The following is a 17,945-nucleotide window of genomic DNA, read 5'->3' on the forward strand; positions in this document are numbered from 1 at the left end:
TTTAGAATATGAGATGTCACGGGGACTGGGAGTGGCGAGGGTTCTGTTTGGATTGATAGGCACCTCAAGATTGGATTGTATACGTGCGGCTGAGGAAATGCTATTTGCTGTATAGGGTTCCTATAATTCACAGACTTTATCGAGATTTGGTACGAGCTTGAAACTGTTGTGATTTAAACATATAGGCTGGTCTGAACGACAAGCGGATGTTCCTCTATCATGGATAGACACGATCTCATCTTCGAACAGGCCGTCTCGGCAATAGCACGCCATCATGTTCCAAACACTTTAAATGGTTCCGATACTGACGAAGCAGCGATTTCGTTTTGCTTTTCGCCGTATAAGCAAGCTCTTCTTCAGTCTGATCAAAGTCTGCGGACTCTAAGTCGACGATCATGATTTTGTCTTTTCCCTCATCAGCCACAAGATGGAAGTTGTCGAGTTTCGTATCGTCGTGGCAAACGCCATATTCATTGAGCGAAGTCAAGGCTTGGTGCAACAGGGGCTCGATATCTTGCTCATCCAGAACGGCGCCATCAGGCGTTGAGAGGCTAGACCCCCCGATGTCTGAGAGTATCAAGGCGCGAGTGTTTGCATACTGAATCGTGCCGTAGAACTTGGGGATTGTGAGGCCTTGAATAGGTCGTAGTCTGTTGTACGCGACGACTTCGTGGTCAAATTCCTCTTCCCAGTTCTTCTTTTGACGTTTCAAGACGATATGTTCTGGTAAGAACCACTCAGGGAATTTTGTTTGCAGCCATGGACCAACGGCTTTCGATATGATAGTGAATAAAGACTCGATTATTCCTCCGATGAACGTCTTATCAATTCTCAGTCGTAGGACGTTGAGATGAGCATGATCTGACGGAGTTCCAATGGCTTGAATGTCTCGAGTTCCGAATCGGAAACGCTGGTGTCAAGATAGTTAGCAGTTTAAGGAGGCGTTGGATAGACGATAGAGCTTACAATGCCTGTTTGAAGTGCAGCTTCTCCGTCCGTGTGATCGCCCGATTTTATTGTTGGGCCGACATCGGAAAGTTCCATTTTTGAGTTGGATCTAGATGAGATGGTGAAAGGAAGACGTTTTGATGACTTCTGCGCGTCGGTGCTGATGATGTCGCGACGTGTCAAGCAACCAACAGCGACAAGGCTAGTTGTTCGTTTGAGGCTTAGTCAGCGGCCTAACCCAACACCAAGAACCTCCAAACAATTTAACATGCGATATTTATAGGACGCACACTGTGAAACGATGGTTCTAAAATAGAAGCTGATTGATTCTGCCTTACCTTATATTAATGCATGAACGACCTGATCTTCATGAGAAATGTCAGGCCCAGTTCTGCTTATTACTCACCTTTTTAGTAATGGTACCAACCAACACCAACTGCTACCAGGATTGTTAGTCACATGTCGTGAACCATTGGTTCACCGCGGTGTGTTGGTCGACTTGTTGTTTCGCAGCGTTCCGCTATCATGGGGCTGAGCATTTCAAGCGGCAGAAGAGACATCATTATTGGTACTGTTCTAGGACTTCGAAATTCAAGTGTAAATAGTTAGCCGCCGAGAGGCCAAGGTCACTCAATCCAACAGGCAGAGTCGGTGCCTAAATTTAGACCTTTCTGGAGTATATATATCTCTTAGTCTCAGTTGAACGTGACAATCGATTGATTCATTTAAGCAATACTTTTCCAAATAATTTCTCTTTCCTCAATAATACCATGTCCACCAATACAGCTCAGCAGCTCATCTTGCAGCATTCAACAAACCCAGTCAATAACCCAGGTTATGAAACCAAGACTGACAAAGCCTGGACGCATGCCTACAAACCTATCAAGAAAGTCACTTCACACACTATGACTGGCTCAGACGGCTTGACTCATGCCAATTTTGAAGAAGCCTTCCTCCCGCTGCAGGCAGACGACGAATTGCGGTTCCGACAAAGGGCTGTGCCGCCGAATAATCGGCATTGGAGGCTCGAGACCGAGGCAGACTGTGAGAACTGGTTTCACACAGAGGTGGTCAATGTTGTGCTATCTGCATGGCATGCATATCCTGCAATGACTCAGACGTCTCATACAAAGCCAATTTCGGAGGAGAACATAGCTGAGAATGTTGATTGTGTTTTTTCTGTCAGAGTGGGAAATACAAGGCGCACTGTAGCTATCGGGGAAATGAAACGCAACCTTCTAGAAGAAGACTGGCAAGATGGTACGATCGTTTCTGCTTCTCAGAAAAGACTATCGCAAGAGCTAAGAGGGTAAGTTATGCTTCCTATGTGTTTTTCTTTTCTTTCTTCTTTTCCTCTTGCACAGATTCCTCATAATTTATTCGAAGCGGGCCGCCGGGCTAATCAACACTTGCAGATATGCCTACAAATATCGGTGCCCTCAGGTCTTCTGCTTCGACGGCAGCCTACTTATCCTCCTGCAGTTCAGAGCGTACAGGCTCGAAAGTCTGAAGGACGAAGCATGCCCAGTCGACTGTTGGACGATTCCCATTGAGGGAAGTTCCTGTAGCCTCCGGTATGGACTCTATCGACTCTTGGCACAGGGCTGGAGACGATGCCAAGGAGAGTTCGCGGTGCCATTCACAGTGGGAGGGTTTGTGCCGTGCTCCAGAGAGTTTTATACAGGGCTGCCTATCTGGGAGATTGATGGTAGGAGGCAGAGGTCGCATCCTGCCGGTTATCAAAGGGCTGTGCACCATGAAAATGGAGCCTTGGTATGGACTCACGGTGCGAATCCCGCAGAATGGGAGACTGGTGCGTTTTGGTAATGGCTAGCTAGCAGATCAAGAGTTGTCATACCCAATTCAAGTTCGGGATGTTCAATATACAGCATTTAAGACTAGGATAGACGCCCTAAATGACGAAAGAACTTGGAGAAATTTAGAGGACCATGGTCAGCTTTTAGGCTAGTTTTCTTTTGTTTTAGGAAATCAGTTTACGGTCAAAGGCTTCTTTTTTATGCCGTGCGAAATTCGGTCACAACTCTCAGGATTTGCATTTCTTTTTAGGTCTTTCCCACTTTGCCATTTGTATTTGAGATGCAATGTTTAATTACTGTTGGATTTGTTTTCTACATCAGCTTTATGCATAATGTCTGGAGGGCTGGCCATAGAGGACGAGATCTGGGAAGACTTGAGTGGGATTAGCATTGGTCGAGGAGTTTCCGGGTCCGTGGGAATGACCGTGAAGCGTGGATTCATCGAGGATTATATTTTCTGAAGCATAAAAGGGTTTCTGAGCACTGTGTGTTGATATAGATACCGGCCAAATCTGCAATACGTTTTACAAACTACCTGTTCTAGTTGTGGCGATTTCAAGGAGAACCTCTCTAATCACAACACCGCCAGGTCCCTTTCATGCAACAAAGATAGTTCCCGGTACCTCAATGTTAACGCCAGAGCCTAAGGGTCTAGTAAGCAGAGCCACCCCCTCCTCACAATCTTTTTCATCACCCCAGCGCCCTTCTCCGGTTCCTCCACGCCCAAATAATTCAGAAACTTGGAACTCCGTCAGCCGTCTCGCCGCCCAGGTGTTCGTCAATTTCAGTGTTTGTTACTTCGAGCCCGGCACTCGATAGCACGGCCTTGGTATGCCAGAGTCGAGCCAGATGTCAGGAACAGGCGGTTTGAATGGCGTTTCGTCCGGGCGGATCTGCGCCTGGACCTCCTGAATAATCTCGATATGTCCCAATACAGTCCAGCCTATGACGATGACCACTCTATTGTGTTGAAGTGCCCGCACTATCTCTCTGGCGCCCTTCCTCGTGTCGGTGAAGCACATCAGGTTGACGTTTGTAATGGAGTATATGAAGGTATCATCAGGGAAGGAGAGTTCCTCACTGCTGATTACAGGCGTGTGGACGCTGGAATATGAGGAGGACCTTTCCCTAGCAATGTTGACCATGTTCTGCGCCACATCAGCGGCGTGGGTCTCAGGCTTGATCCCGGATTCAAGAATGATGTCAGCGGTTTTAGGGCCGTGATGGAGGAAATGGTTTGCTATGCGTGTTCACGAGTATGTAGCGGCCTCGTACTTTTTCGCAGTCTTGTTGAAGTGCTTGGTGGGTGTGAGCTTGGGAGAAGAGGACATGGCGGCAGAGTAAAGAGCTAAAACACGACTTTTAGATAGCACATCGGCATGTTGTGGCGGGTTCGTAGATCTATGTTCGTGTCGGACTATTCAATAATCGCTTTGGTTTACGGAAATGGCAGTATGCTCCAGTCATGTTTGGAAGTCAGAGGAATAACTACCAGTTAACTCATCATTCGGAATCGGACGATTACACTTAACCTAAAGAGGTGAAGATGGCATTTGTAAACTTACGCCGTTCTCAAAAGTTAGCGTACAATAGGCAGAGTCGCTGCTGAGCTAACAGCTCTGGACTGAAAGTAGAAACCCTTCGCGGAAGCTTCTGTAAAAGCTCCTCCGTGCAGTTTGTTAACTGCTTCTCCCTAAGTCATTTTCTTTACTGTTCTTGTCTTGTCACTTCTCCTCCGACCATCGATTTAGCAAAATGAGTACAATGGTTCATCACTTACAACAGCTGCGAGGCTTGCCAGGACGCCAAAGCCAAAGGCCAATGAACTCTTACACGCAATGCTCTCTCGTGAAGATTACATGCATTATTAAATAGCGAAGGTTGACAGATCACAATGAGGTATGAGAAATTTCCGATAGGCAAACATATCGCGAACAGCACACCGATTTTGCAGATGAGGTGGTGGTTTGACTAAAAGAGGATGGTGTTATCTTGCAGTCCAGAGAAGACAGACTCGCTAATCTTGAGAACGAAGCATGCGTAATTGATCGTTGAACATTTCCCATTGAGGGAAGTTGAAGGCATTATAGTTATATTTAGGCTAGATATTCTTCAGTAAATCAGTTTCTGGTCAAAGGGTTTCTGTCTCCCTCTTAGAGGTTTGAATAGGGTAGGATCGGTCTCAACTCTCAACGCAATCCATCCCACTCGGGTATCCCACATTATCCGAGTGGGATAAAGCCAAACCTCAGCAAAGGATCAAATTTGTCAGTGCTGATTATTCTTTTCCTTTACACGATTGCGAGACTATATATTGGTCTATCCTGTATGAAAAAACTGCATTTAACTGAAGTGTTAATCACCGACGGTCAGACACAGTCATCATGAGAACAACCCGCACAGGAACCGCCTCTCTCTTAGATGCAACTGTGACACGTCTCATAGACGATGTAATAGAGAATGGATCAAGTTTTCTTGCAGACGACGAGAACTTGCAGCATTATAAACACCATTTAAACCATCTTGAGACAGCATCGAAGATAGCACTTCTTCGGGAATGCCTGTGCGTGCGACCGCCTTTGCCACTTCTGCCGGAGGATCTACTTCAAGATATCGACGCCATCCTCTCACGACTTCATCAGCACAAGATACTTACTCCAATTTCCTCACTCTCACCTTGGCGGACGATTCAACATGATGGACACCGAGCTACCAAGGTTCATCTCTGGAGAGGCGACATCACGACTTTGACTGGTGTAACAGCTATCACCAATGCCGCGAACAGCCAGGGCCTAGGGTGCTTCCAACCAACTCATCGATGTATTGACAACATCATCCACGCTGAGGCAGGACCACGGCTGCGAGAAGAGTGTTTCCAGCGAATGCAGGCCAGAGGAAAAGAGCTTGAGCCTGGAGAAGTACTTGTCACTGAAGGTCATGCTCTCTTTGCTTCGTCAGTTATGCATACTGTTGGGCCACAACTGAAGAGAGGTGCTTCACCTACTGAGACTGAGAGGCGGCAACTGGCCAAGTGTTATGAGTCGATTCTTGATGCGTTAGAGCTTTTGCCGTGTGAGGAGGACGGTAGCAAATCAGTTGCTCTTTGCTGTATTTCGACGGGCTTGTTTGCATTTCCAGCGGATGAAGCAGCTGAGATAGCAGTGTCAACTGTCACGTCATGGCTCCAGAAGCATCCATCAACAACGGTTACAGACGTCATCTTCAACACATTTACCGAATCAGACACCGAGATCTACTCGAAACTTCTTGGGCCTTCGCCGACAAAACCACTCTCACTTACCGCGAGCCTGCCACAAAATTCTCTCAGCTTAGCGCGCGACTGGCTCGCCTCAGCAGACGCTGTCCTCATCACAGCCGGCGCAGGTCTATCAGCCGCAGAAGGTCTAGACTACCACTCCCGAGACCTCTTCAAGAAGAATTTCCCAGGTTGTCTCAAGCTCGGATTGTCTTCACTGTATAGCGTCTTTGGCTTCAACGACTGGCCTTCGGAGGAGCATCGATGGGGATATTTCTTCACTCATTTAAACATGGTAGCCAACTGGTCTAATACGCCTACTTACCAGGCTTTAATACCGTGGCTGAAGAATTTTGGGCAAGACGCATTTGTGCGCACGTCAAATGCTGACGGGCTGTTTCTCGCAAATGGCTGGCCAAAGGAGCAACTTTCTACACCGCAGGGCTCGTATGGATATTTGCAGTGTCTGAATAACTGCAGAGTCGACGCTGTCGTGCCATCGGCTCCCCTTGTAGCTGATGCAATGCCTCACATCGACAAGGCGACACAAAAACTAATGGATTCAAGCAAGATTCCGCTGTGCAGGTTCTGCGGTTCGAAAATGGGTATTTGCGTTCGAGCGGGCTCCTGGTTCAATCAGGCGCCTTTCCGAGAAGGCGAAGGTCAATGGAAAGCATTTAAATCTCGGGTTCTTAGAGAAAAGAAGAATCTGGTAATTTTAGAACTCGGTGTCGGGATGAATACTCCAGGTGTTTTGAGATGGCCGAACGAAGATTTGGTGATGCGAAGTGACGGGCGAGTCAAGCTCATTCGCGTTGGCATGGGCCCAGAGGCGATGGTGCCGTGGGAGCAGGAAGACGAGGGTCTGAGCACTTGTATTCAAGGCGATATCGGGCGCGCGATTCCTCTGCTGCTAGAATGAAGCGGCGATCGCCAGCCATTTATAGAAGAATAAATAGAAGCCATAGAGAATGAAGATCATGACTGCGCCTCAAAGACAGCCCTATCCGAATGTCATGCCGTCTTTCAGCCCAGTCACGCGTCATCACCTGCAGCACCAAAGAGGCGCATGATGCCAAGCGTGGATACCGCTGTACTTCACCGGCATATCCGCGTGGCTGTGAATTTTACCGCCCCAAATTTTCTACTAAAACCATCACGCTCCTCAGCCCAGTAACCTCATCTCCAATATTTCCGACTTTTTCGCGCGATAATTCGACGTGTTGCTACGGTATGGTAGTGTTATAGCAGAAAATGGGACTGGATGCCCTGAACAAGCTCGCGGCGGCTGGTGAGGCTGTTTATCAGAACTTCTCTAAAAAATGGTGACTTCCGAAAGGCTCCACTGGTGGATCAAGTTACTGATTGTGAATAGGGATGAGAGAAAGAGACGACAAGCGGAAGAGGCGTGGCTCGCGAAACACGCTGAAGAAATCCGTCAGCGAAATGAATTCCTGTCTCTCGTCACGAGTAAAGTCACAGGCGACTCAGCCCTCGAAATGGCACCTCTGCAATGCAACCCGCGCGAAACTCAAAGAGCAGTCTTTCTCGTCACAACGCCTATTGCCTTTGGCGTACTTGAAGTCTCAGAGGCAAGCTATAAATTGTTAGCGAGACATGTCGGCATGAGTCTGAACAGCGTGAGTCATTGGGCCGTGTGCGTCATCGATAGAGGGCTGGGGAAGTGCTATTGCTACGATTTGATGAGCGATCGTTTGGAGTTGACGATGTTGGGGAAGAATTATTTCAGGGTGGCGGTCATTACAGAGGAGTTTGTTGAGACGTGGAGTTCGTGCTATTATATTGGCGAGACGACCAAGACGCATGAGGAGATTCAGGCGATAGGTATGTTACACTAAGTCGCGGCGTGCCAAGCCTTCTAACGATTGGTCAGGACAGCATCATATCGGATTAAATCCCCGGTATAAATTACTATCGAATAACTGTCAGCATCTTGTTGATAGTCTTGTCAAGGAGCTTTGCAACGGCAAAGTCATCAGTCAGGCAAAACTGGACGAGGAGTTGTTGCTTGCATCACCGAAGATTGCACGCGACTTGCTTGTTGGGAGGATAAGGTCGAAGATGGATGTTGGTGGCGAGAGTGAAGATAGTCCTTCGATCAAAGAGCATTTGGAGGCGATCAAAAGTCACTGGAGCGACAGGAAATAATTCATGATGATACCCAGGGTAGTTAGATGATCACATATTGGAACTGTGCATACCATTGCTTTGACATCGATTAATAGTATAGAAAACAGAAGAGGGAATAGAAATCGACTTGCAGTATTATTTAATGCAAGAGATAAAAAGTTGAGTTTCGGGCATTCTGTGCTGTGAAGCCCATTGCGCCCACAGAGATGATGACTGGTTAGTGAGAACAGGCAACAGCGGTATGTGTGATTAAAGCTTGTCATACCTCTATATACTAAGATCGCTGGCTCTGCTGTCACTAATAGCTATTCCTCCGCTTCGGAGATCTCCCCGAATAGCTCAGCTGGAAGAGCGTTCGGCTGTAATTGTTAATCTGACACCGAAAGGTCACTTGTTCGATCCAGGTTTCGGGGAGCGCAAATCTTTTTTTGCACATTTCACTTCTTGACCCAGCATTATTACGGTTTTCTCTGTGCTTGTTTGTAATTCTCATCTTATGTCACTTTTGCAAACCATTTCAATCGTGCTTCTGGTGCCACTTGGCAGATATCTCGATTTAGGCAAATAAAAGCTTACTTTGCGATAGTCTCTGAGGACCATGTCCAGTCAAAATGATTGATTCTGAATGGTTTCAAGTGCTGAGATGAGAATGTGCTGACGCACGTCATCTTTTAATATGGTGAGGATGCCCGAGGGTGAGGTTGGTGGTCAGTCTCGTGAGATATTAGGTCATTTATCCCTCTCCTTTTGACGATGACGGTTCTCAAACCTACCATCATTTTGTAGACACGCCTGCCAAAATGCTAGCATCTCTCCCACCAGAAATCCTCGAAAACATTTGCGAAAAGGTATATAGTTCACTGATACATGTCAATACGAGCTGACAGTGGTAGCTCAACGGTATCGACCTCCAACGGCTGTCGCTGACGGCAAAATGGCTACACAAGATAACATTTCGCCAACTCTGGCGCTCCCTGACTATTAAACCGTATCCCGAGAGCGAGCGACATTGTATAAACCCTTATGGACCACCGAAATATTGCCTTCAGTATACGAGAGAGCTCCGCTTCGATCCTGGTGTCGACGCAGACCCAAAGCGATGTCTCCATGCAAGTGACTGGCTTGGTTACATGGGCAACTGGACCGAGAAGGCCCCTCTTCATCAGTATACCTGGGAGGCTAGGGGCGATAGCTTTGGGCTAGGAGGTGGAAAGCTCGTGAGGGTAAAATTTGAGTGTCTTGCGCAAAGGGCTGTAATTTTTCTCAATCGTTTCAATGACGGGCAACTCGAATCGTTCAGGTATGAGGCATACCTCTCAGAGTGCATTCTCTAACAGATCCTAGTTGGAACTATGTATCGTGCATACCCTCTGAGGTTCTCGAGATTCTGAGTCTCAAGCATTCCTCCATCCAGAGCCTCTGCCTCGTCACAGATCCCTTCTGCAGTCGATTCAACCGCTGGAGTCGAACATCTGACATAGACCTCTCGGCGTTTCGTAGCCTTCGACGACTCAGCTGGAAAGCACCGATGGCTTGTCATTTCGACAACATTACTAGCCTTGTCAAGGCCAATGCAAGCCATCTTGAGGAACTGGAATTGGAGCTGCATGGCTGGTCTCCAGATCGTGAGAGTCATGAGTCCACGGTCATTCATTACGAGAATAACCCCGAGGTATGGGATAACATACCAGCGAGTGCTGTGCTTGCTCGGAAGATGTTCGGTCTCGAGACGACTACCTCAGAAGCAGCTGCAGCTGAGCAGATCTGCCTTCCGAAGTTGCGAAGGTTAAAGCTTACCAGGGTCCCTTTGAGAGATGAGAACACTGGTATACAAGTCATACCCTCTTCTATGGACTCCAGTGCCAGGAGGCTTCTGTTGTGCGTACTGGATAACCTTCCTATCTAATATCATGGAATTCCAAACGATTGGACTTCTATATGAATACACCGCACACCACGGCGAGTAAAGTTGCCAATATCAGCGAGTTCATTGATTACTTGAAAGGACTGGACGAGCTTTTATTAGCTTATGAGGTCTGACGCCATCTCTTCAGTTCTGGGAACATGTCGTACATACAACCTCGAGTCCATTGAGTTGACATGGGCACCAAAGCGCCTTATAATCGATCCTAACTATTATCAAGGCTCGACTGCCTAACTGCAGCTACAGAAACATATTCTGCTGCTCTTTGTATCCAAAAGATCACTGATGGTCAAATTCGACACACAAGAATAAATCTAGGCCACAGTGCATCCTGGTTCTTTACTCACGCGCTAGAACTCAAGATTACTAAAAGGGGATAGTGAAGATGTTCTCATCAACTACACAACAAAGGTAGATAACTCACTTATCGACGATTCCGAAGAATACATTTATCTCGGTCTTGAACAACTGGCAACTGCTATGTGAGAAAGAAAGTAGTAGCATTACCATTGCTACGAAAAGTAGAGATACCTTGATAACAAGAAATCAGTTAAGGAAAGGTTTAGCCCCCGGGTTGTAAGCTATGGAATGGTTGAAGATAGACTCTTGAGGTGAACATACACTTTTTGTTCAACAGCTACTCTAATGTATTTTTAACTCGAACTTCTACTTGCTAACTTAAAGTAACCTGCCCATCTTCGAATTTATAACTAAGGGAATATAAGCATCTTGTAGTGAGATCCTTATCACACCAAGCACTGGTCGACGTGTCAGTATCGATACTCTTCATACCATATAGAGTAACTTACGCAAATAGCAGATGTCCATTCCCATTACTGGATGCACTTCCTGGACTTTGAATGCTCCCAGCGATCGAGCCCAATACTTTGTCGTTTCCCCTATCATATGGACCGGAGATACTACCCGACGTTGCGTACTTGATGCTGTATTTATCCGAAGTGTAACACCCAGAACTGTAGAATAGAAGGTACGAACCGTCCTCGTAGACGAGACTCGGTGTCTCAAGCAGCTTTTCGTCGTCTGTCTCACTGAGGATTTCAACTGGGTCGTTTTTCAGTGTGAAACCATCATTCTCAACCTGAAAGACGTCAGTGATGATCGAATTAGCAGCGACGCGACATACCTGTTGCAGCATGATAGACGTCTTGCCACAGATCCTGTTCCCATCGATTTTATACACGACCCATCTCGTATCGCTTCCGGGATCATAGAATGAACTTGGGTCGATGACTCCGCCCTTGTCAAGCTGGCATACAAGGGGTTCATCTCGTGGTGTATAAGGCCCACGGATTGAGTCAGAAAAAGCCACGCCAATACACCGCTTCCCATCGTGGTCGTCCTGGGTAAAAGCACTGTAGTACATGACCCATTGCTTGCCATTCCATTGTACATCGGGAGCCACGATGTCGAGGTTTTGGCCCCAAGCGCCAGCGTCTTTCAGCGGATCGTCGTTCAGTAGTTCCCACGTATCCTTGGATTTGTTGTATTGTGCTATCTGAACTAGTTTGCCCTTGTCTTGGCTGCCGAAAGAGTACCAAGTGCAAGACTCAAAATCGAAAACAAAGGATGGGTCCGGGAAGTTCTCACTAAGAATGACTTTGGAGTCGCCGTCGAAACTTGGTTTGGAACAGTCGTCACCACTTCCATCACCGTCTTCAGAACCATCGTCGGTGCCGCCATCTTGGCCACCAGTGCTATATTTAGGCAATCCAGGGTCAGCTGTGTGCGGTAACGTGAGGTTAGTAATTGTTGTGATCGAATGGATGGGGCTGCCTTACTTATTGGTCCATCATCTCCACCGCTAGCACCACATTCGTTGAAATACGTATATGCCTGTAAGGAATGATAATAAGCCAGAGGCCCAGGACTCACCATTGTCGTATTGCAAGCTTACCTTGTTCGTAAACGGAAGAACATGAACAAGATCAGCCCGGCCAAGACCACCTTGATTGGTGAAATGCATAGTCTCGCCACGGTCGATGGGAGCATATAAAACTCCACGGTTAGACCAGTTGAAAGAACTACCAGTACCACTCTTTCTTCCCAAATTCTTGAAAACAGTGGCAGCTCCGGTGTACTTGTCGAGGTAGATAATGTCGGCTCGGCCCGAGTTCTCAACATCTGCGAAACGTATATCGGCTCGCTCCCGCCCCTCTGGAAACTTAACCTGGCCAACATTCTCCATACCACTCTTGAGGTTGAGCCAGCCCGTGATACGTCCATTGGGCTCGAGGCATATGACGTCGGCCCGCCCATCTCCGTCAATATCAGCAAGTTTCATGCCGCGGTCGAAGGGGCTTACACCCCAACCCTGCGAGCAAGTCGCAGGCGTGACAACACCTTTGTTGGTAAAGGTAACGCTCTTGGAACCCGTTTTGTACGTATTCTCGTAGAGCGTCAAGGCACCGGTTGCCTCGTTCTGTACCAGAACATCACACTTGCCATCGCCTGTCCAATCGGCTAGGTGTATACCAACACGAGGTCCTGGTACCTTGAGTTCGATCTTGAGGTCGTTTCCCCACAACGGAGGATTGTGGATATTAGCATTGAGTTCAGCTGCATGGCCGTCGAAATAGATCCAAACGTAGTCGTCAGAGCCGGTGCCGCGCATATCACAGTAGAAGTTACCATCGGCTTTCCTTTTAGTGCCACCAAATCCCTTGTTTTCCCACACAACCATGTCGATTCCTGTTTTGTCCGATCTCAGGTAAATGTAGTCGCGGCGGCCAGAGCCATATATGCGACCAAACTTGATGCGATTCTGTATGCCCTTGGCAGCCTGGCCTTTATGAGTCAGACCAGCATCCCTCCATTCAGGCACGATGCCCTTGCCCCAACCTCGCATGTTGTTCCAGGTGTGGACACTGCCTGTGTCGCTAACCCACATATACTCATCGCGGAAGTCTCCATTGAGATCCGCAAATACAACACCGGACTTGCTGGATGCCGACTTGGGATTCTTGTCAAAGACAGTGTCTCGCAATCCTTTGGCTGTCTTGAACCCTTGCCAGGCATACTTATCCCCAGTGCCACCATTTCTGGAACAGATGACAGCTCCATTATCCTCGACGAGACAGTAGTCTGCTCTCCCGTCGCCGTCTATATCTGTGATACGGACATCGGTTGGTTCATAGCCGTCGTGTTTGCCAACAACCTGGCCGATGCTCTTGAACTTGGGCGGGTTGCCTCCCTGATTGATTGACACCCAGACAGCCGAGCCGGATTTGAGACAAAAGAAGTCATCTAAACCGTCGTTGTTGAAGTCGGCGAATGCATAGCGAGGTCCGTCATTGCAATCCATGTCGACATCGAACCTTTTGGAAGCAGCAAACTTGCCGCCTCCCTGGTTCTGTCGGTACCAGTATGTATTGGTGCCGTCTTCCTCGTGGTGAATGCGAATCATGTCATCTAGAGCATGACTTCGAGGCGAATTGGCAGAGTTGAGGACAATGTTGGCAAAGAAGACGTGCCAAGGGTAATCTTTGATCAGGGACGCAGAGTCACCACCGTTCTCAAGTCGCAGCGACTTGAGTACGCCCTGTGCATGGCTGTAGTGTCGGTAGATGCCATCGTCATGGCCACTGCCCCGTTGTGATTGTGTTGGTGCTCGAGAATTGCCGGCCGTTTTCTTGCACTCAGATGACTTTTCACTTACTGCATCGTCGATGCCACTGACCTTTGCTGGCGGTTGTATATCTGCCTGGATCTTTCTGATAGCGTCCCACCAAACCGAGGCAAATAGCTTATAACCAGCATCAGTAGGGTGGATTCCATCCTTCTGCAGCATACTTGTAGGCAGGACGGGATTAATATCTGCAAGACCAATGCGCTGGCTGCGGTAGGTTTTCACTAGTTGACGGATCTGCTTGCTTACTTTTGATGCGCACGCATCATTCGTGACATTGGTGCTTCTGACAATTGTTGATAGAACAATCGTCACACCAGGAATATTAGAGTAAATGTCGTCGACCAAAGCCTTCATGCGCCCTCCGGCGCCGTTAATGTCGATCTTCTGGTTACAATCGTTCCTAGGCCAGTGTCAGATGTCTATAGGTTACAAAAGCTGTATGATGGCGACTTACGTTCCGGCGTTTATGAGCACGAGGTTCGGCTTCATCCACATAGATTTCCTGAACTCGTTGTGAACCTGATCAATGACATAGCCAGGCCAGCCTTCGTTATCCTATGCGGACGGTTAGGTTTCAGGATTTAAAAGTCCATGAGTTACTTACCCTGTCTGTCATATCGCCGTTTTGCTTAGATCCGACCATGTTGACTTTCCAGCCCTTGTACCGAAGCTGAGAGCGGAGCCACTTCCGGTAGCCATTGTTATCAGTTGATAGATAACCCTGAGTAATTGATGCGCCCAAAGGCATGACTCTCAAGTAGAAGTCGTCAGCTCTGCTAGATAAACCCCTATCGGCACCCAAATTAGGTTCATCACCCTCGGAAGCCGGATAAGACTCGTTCCAGGATGGGCCCCAAGAAACAACATCGGGTGCATTGCCATGTCCATGAGGCTCGATACCGTCCGAGCTCTCATAAGCTTTTGTATGGCTCATAAGTAGTAAGGAGATTGCAGCCAAGGGCCAGCATAGGTCTCGATACTTGATTTGCATAGTGGGACTCGTAAAATACTCAAAATAAAAGGATCGACTACTAGGTCTGCGAAACAAAGGACAAAGTAAAGTAGAACGTGTAGAATTCTAATCATTAGAGGCAATACACTAACTCATACTTTTGAACTTGAATAAACAGGTTTGTCTGTGTGTTAGCATATTGTCCCTGGGTAGTGTACCTCGCCTTGGCTCGCATAGCCCTCGTTAGAGTGGACACTGTAAGCTGACATTCTGCTGATCTATCTATAACCGTCAAGCACCCTATGACCCACGATGATCTCCCAGGATATTTCCGTAGTGAGCTAATGTCTACTAATCGGAGAATGCCAAGACTTCCGAATTGTTATCCTGGCAAGCTCGGGATTCGCAACAAAAGCCGGTAAGCCAATCAAAGAGAAGCTTACTCTTATCCAACCCAATATAAATCTTCTGACAGTATATGCTTGATCCTGCGATCCATCTATGCAATGCTGAGTGCTGATCCTCATTAAGATGGTGGCTGTGAATCCTCGCCATTAGGAGCAGTTACAGTAAGCAAGGAGCGATCTTACTCTGACAATTTGAATCCTTTTATTTTTCTGAGTCCACACGTATTTTGCTAAAATGTCTTATGACACATGCTCAGAATGTATTCTTACAGCCTTTGCGCGAAGCATCTCTTTTCATGTTTTCTTGCCACAGGACAAGTGCAATCACTATTTGCAACTACAGAACATACAGCCTTGAGTCCCACCGTAGATGTACAGCAGTGCAGACGCAGAAAATAGGGCGACATGCTGATAAAAATAGCTGAAACAGGTCATGTAATAAAGACCGAGCTTTTCTTGCGAGACTGACTCGGGTAATCATCCAGCTGACATCATTGGAATACCATGTTCCTGCTTTCAAGTGGCTAGCTCTGAGCATACAGTGGATATTGGTCGATTTGACCTCGTACAGATCCATGCATGCGCCTTATGCGCTACTGAAGGGCAGATGTCAGCTTACGCTCTCCGGGACTTTCCTCTTTTGCCAGCTTCTAGTCTGTAAGGCTGAGCTTGTCCGATACTGTCGACAACCCTGTCAAAGGATGGAGCTTACCCCTATTAGAACGAACGGAAGAGCTTTCATTATGTAGGGAGTACAGTACAAACGGAACTACTGCATTGGTCCTAACTGCTCTCCTTGATCGTTTCGACTTACTTGCATCATAAGTGTCCCTACCTCGCAATACTCTTTACCCCAACTTCTTGCGGCCAATATTCCCTCCAGAGTGGCGTAGCAGCTACTCTCAGGCAGAGCATTTGGCCTTGATACAGCTTCTATTCCGATGATGAAGGAGTTTCTCCGATATACACTACTAGGCCTCCTAGCCCAGGGCTCTCACGGCTTTCTAGCACCTAGGTCCGAGCAGCAAGCCAAATATCGCATCCCAAGCAACAAGACCAGTATAATTCCCCACAGCTACATAGTCCGCCTCCATGACAATCACACCATCGAGGATCATTATGTCAACATTGGTGTCAACATCAGCGATGTGGCATCAGAATTCAACTACCTGGCTCCGTTGAATCTCTATTACTTCCAGCTTGAGGCACAGAACTCAACTCTGATACATGAACTCATCCGACGAGATCCCGGTATCAAACGAGTAGGGCACGATTACTATGGGGAGACCGAAATAGATCCCATTCATCACAATCCCGATGGCTCTGACCACGGTGGTTCAAGTTCCAAGCAACCTGTCGATACCCCTGCAGTAAGTAAGAGGTGGGACGAGATGTTTTTCAACGCTCAATGGCACCTAGCAATGATTGGATTGTGGAACAAGATAAGGCTGAAAGGGGATACAGTATACCCACATGCTGACTTTAGAATCCCGTGGTTAGAGGATGCTGGAAAAGGTGTCAACATCTACATTTTCGACTCTGGCATTCGGCTTGGACTGTCTGCTTTTGGCAGTCAAGAGGGCAAAATGTGGAATCTTAACAGCTTAAAAGAGGAAGACAAAGCTCCTTACTGCGACAACGAGACAATGGTGAGTACAGAACAGCCTCCACGTCTGGGTAAAAATTAATATTAGATTTCAGAGAGATACAGAAGGGCATGGTACCAAAGTAGCAGTCGTAGCCGCTGGATACAACAATGGGATGTTGAGCCCCGCATGGAGGGCCAACCTCGTATCTGTGAAAGTGAAGTGTAAGCCGAACGGTGGAGGACGGCTTTCCCAAATCCTTCGAGGTATTCCCAACGTTCATAAATCAGGCATTAGTTCGCATTCTAACATTATCCTAGCCGTTAGCGATGTTATCTTAGAGCACAAGAAATATTGGGGGAGCCCGGTATGTATCGATATGTCCTAATACTATAATAATAGGATAGAGGAACGCTAACACCTTTACTCTATATCTAGCCCGACGGCTGGAGAGGCTCCGTGATCAATGTCTCGATGGGATTTCCGAAGCACGCAACAGATCCCGACTTCCAGTACGCCTGGGACGCAGCAAGGGCAGCCGGTATTCCAATAGCAGCAGCAGCAGGCAACACTGGAGAGAATTGGCTCCACGCCCCGGCCAGATTCAAGTCTACCTACAGCGTGGGCGCCGTTGACGCGCGCTATCGGCGATGGGAACAATCCCACTATCATCGCAAACTCAACGTTTTCGCACCGGGAGTTCGTGTGCCCACTGCAGATCATATAACAGGAAGGCCGATAACAGGAGATGGGACTAGTCTGGCATCTCCACTGGTTGCTGGAGTTATGGCTATGATGGTTGGGTATGAAGGTGCGTGGAACATACCTGATGGTAAGAATATCTATGCCAGGTTAGATGCCAACCTTGTGCCACTGGTCACAATGGACGAGAATATGACCAAGGCAGGTGTCGAACCAAACCTCATCAACACCGGCTTCTTCAACCCCGACAGGGAGTTTGATCGGCATCCCTATGCTGGAATCCCATGGACAGAACCCCCTGAGATTGGTCCTGGATCATTCCTTGATAAGAGGCAGAGAAGTCCATACGACAAACAGCGCGGCGACTATTGGGACAAGAACTACTACGACGGTCCACAGCACAGCGTTGAATTCGGTAAGTTGCAATGAATAATTCATTCAACTATTAACTATTGTACTAATTACTTCTGTTACCATGGATAGCTGGAGCACAACCAACGATTGACTCACCTCTTTCTGAAGAGGATCTCGATAAGGGATACTTTGATAGTGA

The 17,945-nt window shown here is 47.6% G+C and overlaps 8 protein-coding genes and 1 non-coding gene across 9 annotated transcripts; 6 read left to right on the top strand and 3 right to left on the bottom strand.

The window, feature by feature from the left end:
* Window positions 1–235: 235 nt before the first annotated feature.
* FPRO_12743 (uncharacterized protein) lies at window positions 236–1,044 on the bottom strand (the record flags this gene model as incomplete). Its single annotated transcript, XM_031223293.1, has 2 exons — window positions 236–910; window positions 967–1,044. The coding sequence occupies 2 exons, from the start codon at window positions 1,042–1,044 to the stop codon at window positions 236–238; spliced, it is 753 nt and encodes a 250-aa protein (XP_031088666.1).
* Window positions 1,045–1,718: 674 nt separating this feature from the next.
* FPRO_12744 (uncharacterized protein) lies at window positions 1,719–2,775 on the top strand (the record flags this gene model as incomplete). Its single annotated transcript, XM_031223294.1, has 2 exons — window positions 1,719–2,257; window positions 2,364–2,775. The coding sequence occupies 2 exons, from the start codon at window positions 1,719–1,721 to the stop codon at window positions 2,773–2,775; spliced, it is 951 nt and encodes a 316-aa protein (XP_031088667.1).
* A 784-nt stretch (window positions 2,776–3,559) lies between these two features.
* FPRO_12745 (uncharacterized protein) lies at window positions 3,560–3,910 on the bottom strand (the record flags this gene model as incomplete). The annotated part of the gene is made up of 1 exon (XM_031223295.1): window positions 3,560–3,910. The coding sequence occupies one exon, from the start codon at window positions 3,908–3,910 to the stop codon at window positions 3,560–3,562; it is 351 nt and encodes a 116-aa protein (XP_031088668.1).
* Window positions 3,911–5,149: 1,239 nt separating this feature from the next.
* Window positions 5,150–6,943, top strand: FPRO_12746 (uncharacterized protein; the record flags this gene model as incomplete). The annotated part of the gene is made up of 1 exon (XM_031223296.1): window positions 5,150–6,943. The coding sequence occupies one exon, from the start codon at window positions 5,150–5,152 to the stop codon at window positions 6,941–6,943; it is 1,794 nt and encodes a 597-aa protein (XP_031088669.1).
* A 332-nt stretch (window positions 6,944–7,275) lies between these two features.
* On the top strand, window positions 7,276–8,190 carry FPRO_12747 (uncharacterized protein; the record flags this gene model as incomplete). Its single annotated transcript, XM_031223297.1, has 3 exons — window positions 7,276–7,346; window positions 7,397–7,866; window positions 7,916–8,190. 3 exons carry the CDS (start codon window positions 7,276–7,278, stop codon window positions 8,188–8,190), a joined length of 816 nt encoding a protein of 271 aa, XP_031088670.1.
* Window positions 8,191–8,500: 310 nt separating this feature from the next.
* tRNA lies at window positions 8,501–8,586 on the top strand. The gene is given in 2 exon segments: window positions 8,501–8,537; window positions 8,551–8,586. It is a non-coding gene; the product is annotated as a tRNA-Tyr (tRNA).
* A 386-nt stretch (window positions 8,587–8,972) lies between these two features.
* Window positions 8,973–10,078, top strand: FPRO_12748 (uncharacterized protein; the record flags this gene model as incomplete). The annotated part of the gene is made up of 3 exons (XM_031223298.1): window positions 8,973–9,020; window positions 9,066–9,472; window positions 9,517–10,078. 3 exons carry the CDS (start codon window positions 8,973–8,975, stop codon window positions 10,076–10,078), a joined length of 1,017 nt encoding a protein of 338 aa, XP_031088671.1.
* A 691-nt stretch (window positions 10,079–10,769) lies between these two features.
* FPRO_12749 (uncharacterized protein) lies at window positions 10,770–14,736 on the bottom strand (the record flags this gene model as incomplete). The annotated part of the gene is made up of 7 exons (XM_031223299.1): window positions 10,770–10,854; window positions 10,906–11,195; window positions 11,241–11,836; window positions 11,896–11,950; window positions 12,012–14,145; window positions 14,200–14,300; window positions 14,350–14,736. The coding sequence occupies 7 exons, from the start codon at window positions 14,734–14,736 to the stop codon at window positions 10,770–10,772; spliced, it is 3,648 nt and encodes a 1,215-aa protein (XP_031088672.1).
* Window positions 14,737–16,045: 1,309 nt separating this feature from the next.
* Window positions 16,046–17,821, top strand: FPRO_12750 (uncharacterized protein; the record flags this gene model as incomplete). The annotated part of the gene is made up of 4 exons (XM_031223300.1): window positions 16,046–16,753; window positions 16,806–16,914; window positions 17,011–17,057; window positions 17,129–17,821. 4 exons carry the CDS (start codon window positions 16,046–16,048, stop codon window positions 17,819–17,821), a joined length of 1,557 nt encoding a protein of 518 aa, XP_031088673.1.
* Between the last annotated feature and the right edge of the window lie 124 nt (window positions 17,822–17,945).

Source organism: Fusarium proliferatum (genome assembly GCF_900067095.1).
Source record: "Fusarium proliferatum ET1 genome assembly, contig: FPRO_scaffold013, whole genome shotgun sequence".
NCBI lineage: Eukaryota > Fungi > Ascomycota > Sordariomycetes > Hypocreales > Nectriaceae > Fusarium > Fusarium proliferatum.